This window comes from Sus scrofa, chromosome X (assembly GCF_054392235.1).
Source record: "Sus scrofa isolate SSC_HxYL_T2T_F1_AM1 chromosome X, Sscrofa_HxYL_maternal_Yorkshire_Landrace_v2.0, whole genome shotgun sequence".
NCBI classification, from domain to species: domain Eukaryota; kingdom Metazoa; phylum Chordata; class Mammalia; order Artiodactyla; family Suidae; genus Sus; species Sus scrofa.
The window spans coordinates 29,729,910-29,743,189 of NC_139401.1; the positions used below are offsets into that span (position 1 = coordinate 29,729,910).

The 13,280-nt window shown below is 43.5% G+C and overlaps 1 protein-coding gene across 2 annotated transcripts in view; it reads left to right on the plus strand.

Moving 5' to 3' along the window:
* Window positions 1–5,246, plus strand: part of LOC100154079 (melanoma-associated antigen B1-like) — a 32,206-nt gene extending 26,960 nt beyond the window's left edge. Inside the window, exons 1-2 of one of the 2 annotated variants that reach the window (XM_005673520.3) lie at window positions 1,569–1,673; window positions 3,769–5,246. In XM_005673520.3, coding sequence (XP_005673577.2) covers window positions 3,815–4,870 — 1,056 coding nt within the window. In that variant the 5' untranslated portion in view covers window positions 1,569–1,673; window positions 3,769–3,814 and the 3' untranslated portion in view covers window positions 4,871–5,246. Of the gene's footprint in view, window positions 1–1,568; window positions 1,674–3,768 lie in introns of those variants that run through there. The other variant, XM_021080280.2, reaches the window with a different exon arrangement.
* The last annotated feature ends 8,034 nt before the right edge of the window (window positions 5,247–13,280 follow it).

The following is a 13,280-nucleotide window of genomic DNA, read 5'->3' on the forward strand; positions in this document are numbered from 1 at the left end:
TGGGAACCTCCATATGCCCTGGGTACGGCCCTAAAAAGCAAAAACAAAACAACAAAAATGTACCCTGAGGGATAAAAGAACTCTGTGACCAAAACAGTGGATTGGAATACATACCCAAAGCCATATAAATTCCAAAATAAATAAGACATACAAAGGAAAGAAAGAGAGAATGCTCAGTGCAATAAAACCATCCACATATGCAAAATCAGATACCCTCAAAAGATCAGGGGCTCATAAAAATTGCCTGGCTCTAACTTTCTATGTAGAAAGTAAATATTTTAGAGCTACCCTAAGTCTGGCTGGTGAAGGGAAGGACTATATGAGCTTTTTTTCCCTCTAATAGCATAACATTTGTCCTGGGTGCCTTGATTTGTTCTACATTTTCTTCATCTTACATCACTTTTGGGACAGAGACCCATTTTCTGCAAGATTTGAAATACAGTAACAGATCAAGTTTTGCAGAAATATGCATTTCTCAGGAAGCCTTTAATCAAGAAAACAGAAGCTGATAGGAAGACCCCCATGAATAAGAACTGAGGAGACGATCATCCCCAAATATAGGGGTTGTGCAAAGACTAAGGAGATGACCTTTACTAAATAGAAGGAGTCCCTGGCTTTTTTAGATCCTGTGAGTGAGGACTCACAGAAGGACTCAGCCAGAACAGTGAGGTCTATAGAGTTGCATCCCTGCTGTTTGTTCTTGGAGGTCTGGAGGGACTATGATCTTAGAGGATCACCCTGACTTCCAGCTTGGAATTATCATCAGAGTCAGAACTTGATGTGAGACAAGTGGCTTCAGGAAAGCACATGGGGGAGTTGCAGGACTGATCCTATGTCAAGGTGAGGACCAGAATGTAGGCTAAGGGTAGCATGCACAGCATAAAAAGAGGCCCCAGAAAAATCTCCAGTGCTGTCATCCCCAGGGAACTCTGGGCAGAGGTGCCACATTGATTCCAGTCTGGAAAGTCTCAGCGAATTGAGGACCTCAGTCTAATGGGCGTGGCCTCAGTTTTGCAGACGGTGGGACCTGGGCCCTGATAAGAATTCGTGTGACGACCCTGAGAGTTATGAGGGCACCCAGCCCCCAACCCCCGCCAAAGCAGAGGAGGCCAAATGGAGTTTTGCACTGTTCTTATCCCCGGGAGACCCATGAGGGCACCCCTGAGTCATCCCCTCCTTCCACCTGTGTGGTCTCAGGGAGTGAAAGGCCTCATCTAATAGGATCAGACCTCAGTTCTACAGGGGGAAGTATCTTGGCCATAATCAGAATCAAGATGTGGAGCTCAGTGCTAACGAGAGGACTTTGTCCTAAAGAGGGAGGTACAAAGTCTTGCTCTCTCGTCAGGAGGAGGTGCACAGAGCAGCACCCCCCGCTTCCCCACTACCGACTCCGAGAGGCGAGGGCTTTGATTGGGATCTGGAGGACTAAGCATTTAGAGGGAGGAATCCCCGGTCTTGATAGAGGTCTCGGGTAAGACCTGGAGTGAGGACCGTGGACCTAAAGGACGGGGTTCTGCAGAGCCCCGCCTCCCACCCCTGCCATCAGCCCTGGGAGACCCCGCAGTACCGGATGCGCTCCCACTCCCATTTCCGCTCAGGGGGCAAGGCGATCAGCTCGTGGACTTGGCGTCTGTTTAGCCCGGGGTCGTTTTCCAAGACTCTTCAGAACCAAGGTAAGGAGGGACCTGAGTGTGCCCTGAAAGGACTCTCCCTGCCCCCACTCCCACCCCGACCCCGGGTGACTCACCCACATCCCGCCCCTGTGATTGCGATCGACCGGCAGTGTGAGGCCCTGATCTGAGCTCTAAGGCCTGTCCTGTCGTAGTTGCCGTCTGGAGGGCCTTGACTTGGGGAGTACCTTTCCCTAAAGGGAGCGGCCTCTTTAGGCAAAGGGAATAGTTGTTTTTTTTTTTTTTTTTTTTTTGTGGCGGCACCCGTGGGCATATGGAAGTTCCCCTGGGCTAGGAATGGAACCGGTGCCACAGAAGTGACCACGTGGGATCCTTAATGTGCTAGGCCACCAGGGAGCTCAAAGAAGGTAGTCTTGTCCCTAATAGGTGAAAAGATGGGACCTTCAGACCTGCACAGAGCCCTCTCCTGCTGGCAGACCTGCAGTACCCTGGAGTAATTTAGGCCAAGCGAACCCCGAGGATGGAGGGCGGTTTGGTGGAAAAAGATCTTTGGTTAAAGGCAGCAGTGGACCTAGAGGGTATTGTGCTAGTGTGAAATAAGTCAGATAAAACTAAATACTGGTTGATTTCACTTATATGTAAAATCTGAAAAACAAAACAAATGAACAAACAACAAAACAGAAACAGAGTTATAGATACAAAGAACAAACAAGTGATTGTCAGACAGGAGGCTGGTGGGGGAGGGGAAAATAGGTGAGGAAGATTAAGAGGTACAAACTGCCAGTTACAAAATATATGAGTTAATGGATGTGAAATGTAAATAGGTAGACAGATAGATGAGGCAACCTCCTTAGGCATAGGTGGGAGTCTTGGCCCTAGAAGGAGTAAAGGTAGGACTATCATTGATAATAAGCAGACCTCTCCTCAAATTAGGGTGCTGCGCAAAGCAGCAGCCCTGCTGTCAGATCTGGGAGTCCCCAGGCAAGGGAGCCAGGTGTAGAGCCCCTGAATTCTAGTTACTCAAGGAGTTGAGAGCTTTGGTCTCAGGCTTGTAGACTTGAGTCAGAAGAGGGAGGCATCCTGAGATATTCTTAATCCTACCCAAACTGGAGGCATTTGGGTCTTGGGGAATTGTGGGCCTTACTATGAGGAAAAGTCCTCAACTCAAAAGAAAGGAGCCCCCACATCCTCCCATGAGTCTGAGTGGGGACTCTGAATGATGATTGGAAATAGCATGTTCTGTCCTTCCACCAAATAGAAGGAATAATAGAGTTCAGCCCATGAAGGCTCAGAGCGTGGTTGTTAGGCTGTTATTTCTTTGTATCAGATCTAAGGGAGGTGAGAGCTGTCTTCTGAAGGTGCAGCACCAGTGAGCAGAAGGAAGGGTCCCAGACTCAGTGTAGACAAGATAAGGACTCTGAGTGGCTGAGGACCCATGAGTAAAGGACAGAGAAGGCCCCACAAAACTGTCAACACTGCTCACTCTGCAGTGTCCACAACTCAGTTCCTTCTTGTGGTCCCAGGGAGCTTTGAGGTGTTACCATTAGGGCAGCACAATGCTATTTATTTACTTATTTATTCATTACTTATTTATTTAGCTAGCTAGCTAGCTATTTTAGGCCTGCGCCTGTGGCATATGGAAGTTCCCAAGGCTAGGGGTTGAATCAGAGCTGCAGCTGCCGACCTACACCACAGCCACACCCGATCCGAGCCACGTTTGTGACCTACACTGCAGCTCACAGCAACGCTGGATCCTTATCCACTGAGTGAGACCAGGGATTGAACCCGCATCCTCATTGGATACTAGTCAGGTTCTTAACCCACCGAGCCACAATGGGAACTCCCATCACAGTGCTATTTGCGAACCAAGGGGATCCTTGGGACAAAGAGGGGCCCCATACTACCAGGTCCTGATGTCACTCCAGTCAGCCACAGGCAGGACTGGCAGGCGCTAGCCTAAGGCTCACTCACTCTCACTTCTTACACTGGGTTCTCAGAGGACAGGCTGACCAAGAACAAGAGCCCAGTGGGTACCTAGAACAGTAAGCTCAAGGAAACCTGCACAGCAGCCTTCTTAAAGTCAGAGTGGTACCTCCCTGCTGAAGCTGCTCACACCCTCTCATCTTCCCTCCTCCAGGTTCCAGCATCACCTCCTATCCCACCCACTGTCCCTGACCATAGTCATGCCTCGGGGTCAGAAGAGTAAGCTCCGTGCACGTGAGAAACGCCGCCGGGTCAGGAGTGAGACCCAAGGTCTCAGGGGTGCTCAGGCCACTTCAGCAGAGATAAAGTCCCCTGAGTCCCCCTCTCCTGTTTCTGGGGGTACTCGGCTGAGCACCCCTGCTGCTGGCACTTGCCAGCAGCCTCAGAGAGCCCCAGCCACTGGCTCTCCTGATGCAAGGGTTTCACGCCCAGGATCTGATGTAGGTGCCAAGAGCCAAGTTCAGAAAAGTAGAAATTTCTCCCGAGCCTCAACCTCCAGTGAGAGCTCTCACACAGATCCTCTGACCAGGAGGGTGGGGATGTTGATGCAATTCCTGCTAGAGAGATATAAAATGAAGGAGCCCATCATAAAGTCTGACATGCTGAAGCTTGTCAACAAAAAGTATAAGTTGCATTTCCCTGAGATCCTCAGGAGAGCCGCTGAGCGCATGGAGCTGGTCTTTGGCCTTGACTTGAAGGAAGTCAAGCCCAATGGTCACTCCTATACCCTTGTCAGCAAGCTAGACCTCAGCGATGATGGGACTCTGAGCGGTGGCTGGGGGCTTCCTAAGAATGGGCTTCTGATGCCCCTCCTGGGTGTGATCTTCTTGAATGGCAACCGCGCCTCTGAGGAGGAGATCTGGGAATTCCTGAATATTTTGGGCGTCTACGATGGAAAGAAGCATTTAATCTTCGGGGAGCCCAGGAAGCTCATCACTGAAGATTTGGTGCAGGAAAAGTACCTGGAGTACCGCCAGGTGCCCAACAGTGATCCTCCTCGCTATGAGTTCTTATGGGGCCCCAAAGCCCGCGCTGAAACCAGCAAGATGAAAGTCCTGGAGTTTTTGGCCAAGGTCAATGGTACCATCCCCAGTGCCTTTCCAGTGCATTATGAAGAGGCTTTGAGAGATGAGGAAGAGAGGGCCCAAGCCAAAACGGCAGCCAGAGCCCGTGCTGCTGCCAAGGCCAGCGCGCGTTCCAAGGCCCGTGCGCGTTCCAAGGCCGCTGGAATACCTCCTGCCCCTAGTGAGGTCTAAGGCAGTTCCTTCACTTTGTGTTTGATAAATGCTGCCAACCTGTTAAGTAGTGAGAGGCTAAAGGGGGGCTGGAAAGATCGTAATATATATCTTTGTGTTCCTGTTATACACTGATACTTTTCAAATGTTTCTTTTAATAGAATGCTTGTGTAGATTCAGAATTCAAATTTATAAATGACATGAGTCACACATTTGTTGTTGTTTATTAGGTTTAAGAGTAAGAGTTTTGGTATTATGTAGTACAGTTTGAAAAATCCTTGCATCTTTTGGGGCTTCAGAACAAGATAATATGGCTTTGGAATAGGAATTTTCTTGGAAATGTGAAAGAATGCTGTGGTTTTAAAATAGTTGAAAAGAAAGTAAAATTTTAGTCAAATTTTGGGTTGTCTTAGTCATCTTTGTCTCTTTTTTTGGTCAAATTCAAAGATACACACCTAGATGTCCTTAACTGACTGAAGAATGCAGATAAAATTATTTTATTATTCTTTATTATTACTATTATTTGTCTTTTAAGAGCTGCACCCATGGCATATGGAATTTCCCAGGCTAGGGGTCAAATTGGAGCTGCAGTTGCCAGCCTACACCACAGCCACAGCAGCACTGGATCCGAGCCACATCTGCAATCTGCACCACAGATCATGGCAATGCCAGATCTTTAACCCACTGAGCGAGGCCAGAGATCAAACCTTCTTCCTCATGGATGCTAGTCCATTTCGTGATGGCTGAGCCACAGTGGGAACTCCTGTAGATAAATAGTAATAAATTACATCTTGCTCAGTGCCACATTTATTCCCATTGTTAATTGAGCATCTGCTCTTGGGAAAGTTCTGGGCTGGTAGTGGTGATGCCAAGATAAAGAAGACCCTACACCTACCTGTCTGCAGATGTTTAGGGTACAAGAGCAGTTATCATATAAGGAAGGTGATGCGATGAACTCTGACATGTGAAAGACAAGCAAGGAAAAGCAGTGAGGATGTGGGGCAGGAGTTCAGATGTGGGCAGTGAAGTATAAATTCTCTTATCCAAGGCACTTCGGGGTTTGGGATTTTGCACATCGCTCCTTGGGAGGTAATTTGAGTTAGCTGTATACTGGGCAAGGTGAGGCTGTAATAATAGTGAACAGGGGCCAGCCCCTCAGGTGGTGGGCCTCACAGTTGACAGGCTAAGCCTGGAATGAGAAATTGCCCTTAACAGTTACTTTGGGATTGTGAACAGAGCAGAGAATCTCAATTTAGGGAAAGAATAGAAGTGCCCAGTTAACCTTCCTGTGCAGGTGGACACAGTGCACACACTTTTATGCATTTTATCTCTGAGAAGACGCTGTTCCTGTGTGGCGGGATGCCAGAAAGCCACTGTGCTGGCACTCTGGACCCTGAGTTGGGGCAGCCCAAGTATGCTCCATTAATGGGGTTATCTTGATTGTAATCTGGCAAAACCAAGTGGGGCTAGATTTTGGTGGTTTCAAAATAAATGAAAATAGAGGGTTTTTGTGGGGAGGGCTGTTGTGAGGCAGGGAAATTATGGATCCTTGATACACGTTCTATGAGGTGTGCGTTGCATCCTGGTGAAACCCCTTCCTTAAAATTAAATAACATATTCTCTAAGAGGGAAAATTTACTTAGGGCTACTTGCTAAGCAGCTGCTTGGTTAATTCAGTTTCCTTCGTCCTAGAGAACTGCACAGCCTCTCACATCTCCCGGATAAATTGAAAAATTCCCAGAGATGAGGGTAGTTTCTTCCAGGACAAAAATAAGCATAATAATAACACCCATGCATGAAAGACCCAAACATTGCCAGCCACTGTTCCCGGTGCTTTACATATATTACATATGTTTCAGTAGTTCTACAAGATGAGGCTCATCCAGCTCACTTGGCAAACTAAGAGCTTGTAATATTCTCAAGGCTGGTAAAGTGACAGAGCCACCAATAGAGCTAGAGCCTTGTCTGAATTCCTCCAGAGCCCACACTGTTGCACTTTTCCCAGTCTGAGGTCGACCTTGTGTCTATTAATTCACATCTCTTCTCACTGCTCAATAATAGCTTTCAAGCCCTGAAAAGAAGGACCCTGTGTCCACAGTACTAAAAGCAGCCAAAAGAAGGAAGGTGAGAGTGAGAATCACATACAATGTGAAGACTTTCTGTGGGCTTGCCTCCCTAGGACCCTCCTGCCCCTCGCAGGGTTCCTTGGGAGCTGACTGTGCCATCCCAGCACCTTCCTGCGTCAGAGCGCCCTCCCCTGGGTATTCCCCAGTGTGCCCTCCTGTCCAAGCTGGAACCCAGCCTGCTAGTCAGCTCTTCTCTGCATCCTCCTCTGGAGGCTGCACTCTGCTCCCGGAGGGACACACAGCCCCAATCCCCTGCTCCTCCCTGAGCTGGCACATCCTGACACCCTGTGGATCCCCTGCTTCACCACGGACCCTGTGATAGCAGCTGCCCTTGCCATGTTATTGTTCAGACAGTGAAGTTTAGACACCTCCTCAACCCCTCTGGTGCCTCCCCTACCCTTTTTAAAAGGGTATAGTTGACTTCCAGTGTTGTGTCAGTTTAAAGTGCACAGCAAAGTGAATCAGTTATAATGTACATATATCCGTTCTCCGCCACACTTTAAAAAAATTTTTTTTGACAAATCAACTGATAAGTAGACTCTGGTGTGGGATCCATGGGGCCTCCTTGGTTTATAACCCAACTCTTGGGGATTATAAAAGTCCATATAGAGGACTTTTTTTTTTAAAACAATCCTGATGTTTGTAGTAGGGTTTTGTTTTGGGGTCTTTTGGGGGAGGGTAGTATTTTTTGTTTGTTTGTTTTTAGGGCTACATCTGTGGCATATGGAAGTTCCCAGGCTAGGGGTTGAATTGGAGCTGCAGATGCTGGTCTATACCACAGCCAGAGCCACACGTGATCCAAGCCAGAACACAGGATCCAAGCTGTTTCTGCACCCTACACCACAGCTCATGGCAATACCGGATCCTTAACCCACTGATCAAGACCAGGGATAGAACCCACATCCTCATGGATACTAGTTGGGTTCATAACCCACTAAGCCACAATGGGAACTCCCTGTAATAGGATTTTGAATGGAATGTCTTATTTGAATCTGCCCATTAAATCCACACACTGTTGAGTAAACTTAGTTAAGTGGTCAAAAACCAGTCTTCCTTCTAAGTAGTAAATGAGAAAGGACCCAGGAAATCATTGTGTAAACAAATATCTACTGAGGCTTAATTCCTAAAAACCCATCTTGAAATTCTTCTTGTAGGTGGAAAATCATACCTTGGCACACACACTACCTTTGAGTGAAAAGGAAAAGTCACTGACCATCCTCCTAATGATCCTTGTCTGTATCTGTCCCAGGGGAAAATGCTGGGTTTTAAGGGACCTATTCAGGTGTTCATGTATGTTCAGTAGGGTGGTGGTAGCTGTGATTTGTACCATACACCAGAAGGTAAGAGAAAATTCCCAGCCTCCTGAGATTATACAGGTTATTGAGATCAGCAATGCAGAAAGGTATTGTCGAAGGCCCTCCCTGGTGAGATTTACAGGGTACTTTTGAAAATTAGATGAAATATTACATTTGAAAACATCTCGTACATAGTATACACAAGAAAAATATTGGTGAATTTCAAGGTAAATTTGGCCTCAGAAACTCCTCCAAGAAACTAAGAGGATTGCTGTCATAACCAGCTGTAATGGTTGGTCTTCACTGAGTGCATACTATATAGCAGTTTATGGGAGAAACTGCGAATACTTATCCATATTCTGTTTTGCTCTCTTTCCTGGGCTCCTGAGGAAACTACATGCCCATCCCCTTATAGTCAGAACTAACCCTTGCCACTGATACATTAGTAGAAGCATGCTTGTCACCTCCAGACCAAGTCACGTGAGAGTCAGTATGGCAGCTCTGTGTTTTCTCTAACATTCAGCAGCAAACATGGAGACCCTGGGTTGAGATGTGGGGCCACATGATGCAAACAGGGACTACGTATGTGAAAGATTCCCCCTCTGGATCTCTGAGTTACCTGATAGCAGTGAGCCTCTGCTGACCCTCCTCAGATTTTATGTCCTCAGGAAATCAACTTTTGTTGTGTTAAGCCACTCAGATTTCAGATTTTCTTTGTTTCATCAGTTAGCAGTTACTTTATCTGAGTAATACACTATTACCGTTTCTGTTGTCAGGCATATTTAAATATTTTACGACAAAGCTAATAGTAGTGCATATATTCTTCTTATAAAAAATTCTAACACAGAAAAAAGATAGGCAAAGAGGAAGTTCCTCTGAGCATTAAAAAATTCTAATGCGAATAAATCACAGTCTCTTCCCTTATAACATTGCCCCAAAATTCAGCCCCCTCTTCAAAAGTAGCCACAATCAGCAATCTGATGTGTGTCATTCTAAAGCTGATTCGAGGCTTTTTGGAGGCTTTGTCGTATGTAGATGTGCTACAAAAATATGTTCAGTTTTTAACACACATGGGCAATAATGTACATATTCTTCTATGACTTGCCCTTGTAACTTACTGGAAGTGAAAGCAAGATGATTCTGTGACAGCACTTATAAGATCCACTTCCCTTTTAAAAACTACCATCACCATTAGAAAAAGTCCCAGTCATTCATCTTGTCCTAGCCAAGCTATAACATGGAGCAGAACCCCCTCAACCAACCTGGAGATTGGTGAGAACAAATGGTTGTTAAGATGCTGAGTTTTGTGGGTCTTCATTAGGCAGTGGAAGTATACTAATAAGAACATTGAGAGCAGTGGTTACAAGCAATTCACACCTTAATTTTTTATGTTGTTTTCCACAAGGAGCTCATATTACTCATATTTTTAAAGGTTAAGAAAAATAAACTTTAAAAGGCACAGGAAATTCCAATTATACATGTTATGGAAGTCTTTTAAATGGGAAATATTAGCAAATATTTTACAAAAAAAGAGTGAAATGGCGTATAATTATTTCACCTACAAAATGAAAAAAAAAATTTACCCATAGACTTATTCTCTCTCCAGATGGCAGATTAACAAAGAGAAAATTTATGTCAGAGGATAAATTCTTGATAGTTGATGATGTATAATGTAGTTCTGGAGCATGTTTATCCCACACCATCTAGGAAGGCAATATGTAGTACTTAAGAGCATGAGATTCTGGAACCAGATGCCTGGTCTTCCAGCTCTACCATTTACTAGTAGTATGACCTTGGGTGCATTACCTAACCTCTTTGTGACTTTTTTATCTGTAAAATTGTAATGATAATACTTAACTATATGATTATTTTGAGCATTAAATATAAGGCAGTCAGTGCAGTGCCCATGAACTCATAAGCATTATGTTCACATTAACTATTTATTATCAAGACATTTTGCATGTTGAAGAATTAATTGACATTTAATACAGCAAGAATATGGGGTCTATAGATAACCTTAACACTTAAAAACTAAAATGGAGAAAAAATAACCTTCTGAGAGAATCTGTCACATCTGTAGTCCCTCAAACACTATAGGATTTCCATTAATATTAAGTTTAAAAATATTGTTAAAATACTAGCCATGGTTATCAGAAACAATTATTAGTCTTAATACTTCATTCCCCATTGTATAGGATAAATGAGGTAATTAAGGAGAGAGATATTTTATTTTTTGTCAGTTAACAGCTAGGCAGTGAAGAACTGAGGAACTCAGATTGGACCACATCTTCGAGTAAGTAAGATTTAAGAATTGTTTGGCATCTGAGGATACCTCCTAATGTAATTTTTATAAGTCTGAGAAAAAAGAGATCAACCCTTAAACACTGGTGTTCCCCAAGTTATCCTATCTGATCCACTATTTTTTTCCTCCCCATAACCATTCCCAGGTAACTTCATCTACTCCTCCATTTCTATCTATGAACCATCTGCTGCTAACTTTCACATCTATTATCCCAAGTCCTGACTACCCACCAAAACCTTAAACATAATACAACTATTATTGATGCAAGGATATTGCAAACTCATTGTTAAAAAAATACAAACACATGTTTTTTTTCCTAAACTCATTCCTCCTCTTCCTATATTCTTTATCTCAGTTAGTGGCAGCATCACATTTCTAAATCTAGATTCCTCCCTATTATTCAGAGCTCTTAATTTTGGTTGCCAACTTGGCTAAGCTATGGTGCCCAGTTGTTTAGTCAAATATCAGTCTAGATGCCCACTGTGAAGGTATATTTTTGTTGTTGATAATAGTTAAATCTATGGGCTTTGAGTAAAGCAGACTACTATCCATAGTGTGACTGGGCCTCATCCAATCAGTGGAGGGTCTCAAGAATAAAGAGTGAGGTTTCCTGAAGGAATTCAGCCTCAAGACTGCAACATAGAAACCCTGTCTGAGTTTCTAGCATGCCTGCTCTGTTATATAGATTTTGGACTCAAGGCTGTAACATCTGAGTTTCTACCCTATTGGCTTGCCCTGTGAATTTCAGACTTGCTAGGCTTGATGGATATATACTATAATACATATTAGTAATTACATATATTATATGTATATATAAAATCTCCTTTTGTTTCTGTTTCTTTGGAGAACCCTAACTAATATACCATCATACACAAATGAAAAAGTCCCACCAATTATACTTCCCAAATACATCTTCATCCTCTCCATCCCTGTTGCCAATGTTCTTATTCATGGCTCTGCCATTTCCATCATAGTTAACTGAATTTACAACTCTGATATTGGCCAACATCAATATCTTGAAATGATTCATTTCTTTTCCTGCTATTCATAGTTTCTTTGCCCTTTCACTTATTGTTTATGTATCTCACAATTCTAGCAGTTCCTTCCTGTTTGCCACTTCTAAATGATCAGCAAATGTGATTTTTTAGATATCCGGAATTTTTTAGAAGCATACCAAATTAAAATCAAGAGTTTCTTGTGAATGACTTGAATGGTTATCCTGTGACTTGAGTGTATTTGCTTTGATATAGCGACACTGGCTACTCAAAGACCTTGCTTAATTACCTGCTCTTCTGTGATATTCTGGCTAGAATCTTGAGACATTGAATGCTATTACATTTACTCTTGTAGGAGTTCCCGTCGTGGCGCAGTGGTTAACGAATCCGACTAGGAACCATGAGGTTTCGGGTTCGGTCCCTGCCCTTGCTCAGTGGGTTGACCATCCGGCGTTGCCGTGAGCTGTGGTGTAGGTTGCAGACGCGGCTCGGATCCTGCGTTGCTGTGGCTCTGGTGTAGGCCCGTGGCCACGGCTCCAATTCGACCCCTAGCCTGGGAACCTCCATGCCACGGGAGCGGCCCAAGAAATAGCAAAAAGACAAAAAACAAACAAACAAACAAAAAATTTACTCTTGTAATAAAGATGTTCTTTCTTTTTTCTTTCTTTCTTTCTTTTTTTTTTTTTTTTTTTAGCTTTTTGCCTTTTCTAGGGCTGCACCTGCAGTATATGGAGATTCCCAGGCTAGGGGTCTAATCGGAGCTGTAGTCTCCAGCCTACACCACAGCCACAGCAACGCGGGATCCGACCTGCATCTGCGACGTACACCACAGCTCAGGGCAACGCCGGATCCTTAACCCACTGAGCAAGGCCAGGGACTGAACCCACAACCTCATGGTTCCTAGTCAGATTCGTTAGCCACTGCGCCACGATGGGAACTCCAAGATTTTCATTTTTAACCAGAAATCCAAGTTACATTGAATCAGTGGTCTACACTGATCTATCAACTCTTGCATTTTTACCACTTCCCAATGTATTTGTTCATTATACTTCTCTACTTTCACCACTATCACTAGGGATCTCCTGGGTGATAAATTTATTGGGCTTTTAAAATATAATGTTTATCTTTCCAGCTTAATTAAGGTGTATCAACACATAGAAATTGTGTATATTTAAGGCATACAACAATGTCTTGATATATGTATACACAGTGAAATAATCATCATGATCTAATTAACATATCTGTCACCCCACATAATTACCATTTTCTGTTTTTAATAAAAGTGATATATGTCCACTATAGTAGATTTGAAATTTTAAAAGTTTAATACAGAAATTGAACTATCATGTATAATTCTATCACCAAAAGATAACAATTAGCTATTAACAGTTCAATCATTGGTAACAATTTGATGTTTCCTTTCAGAAATACAGACATTTATGATAATAATATATATTACAGAATTGCAATAAAGTGCCATAAAACATGTATCTTTCTTTTTAAAAATAATACTTTGCAAATATATTACAATTTATATTTTTCTAATATCATTGATTGCTCTGTACATTGAGTTGTGCATTTTATGTATAACTTTGTGTGCAACCATTTCTCCTTCTTAAAAATTTTTTCACATGAGAGTTTCTTTTATTGATGTGTCTACTGTGACACCAATATAAAAATGTTCTAATGATTTAATGTTTAAAATAATTTCAA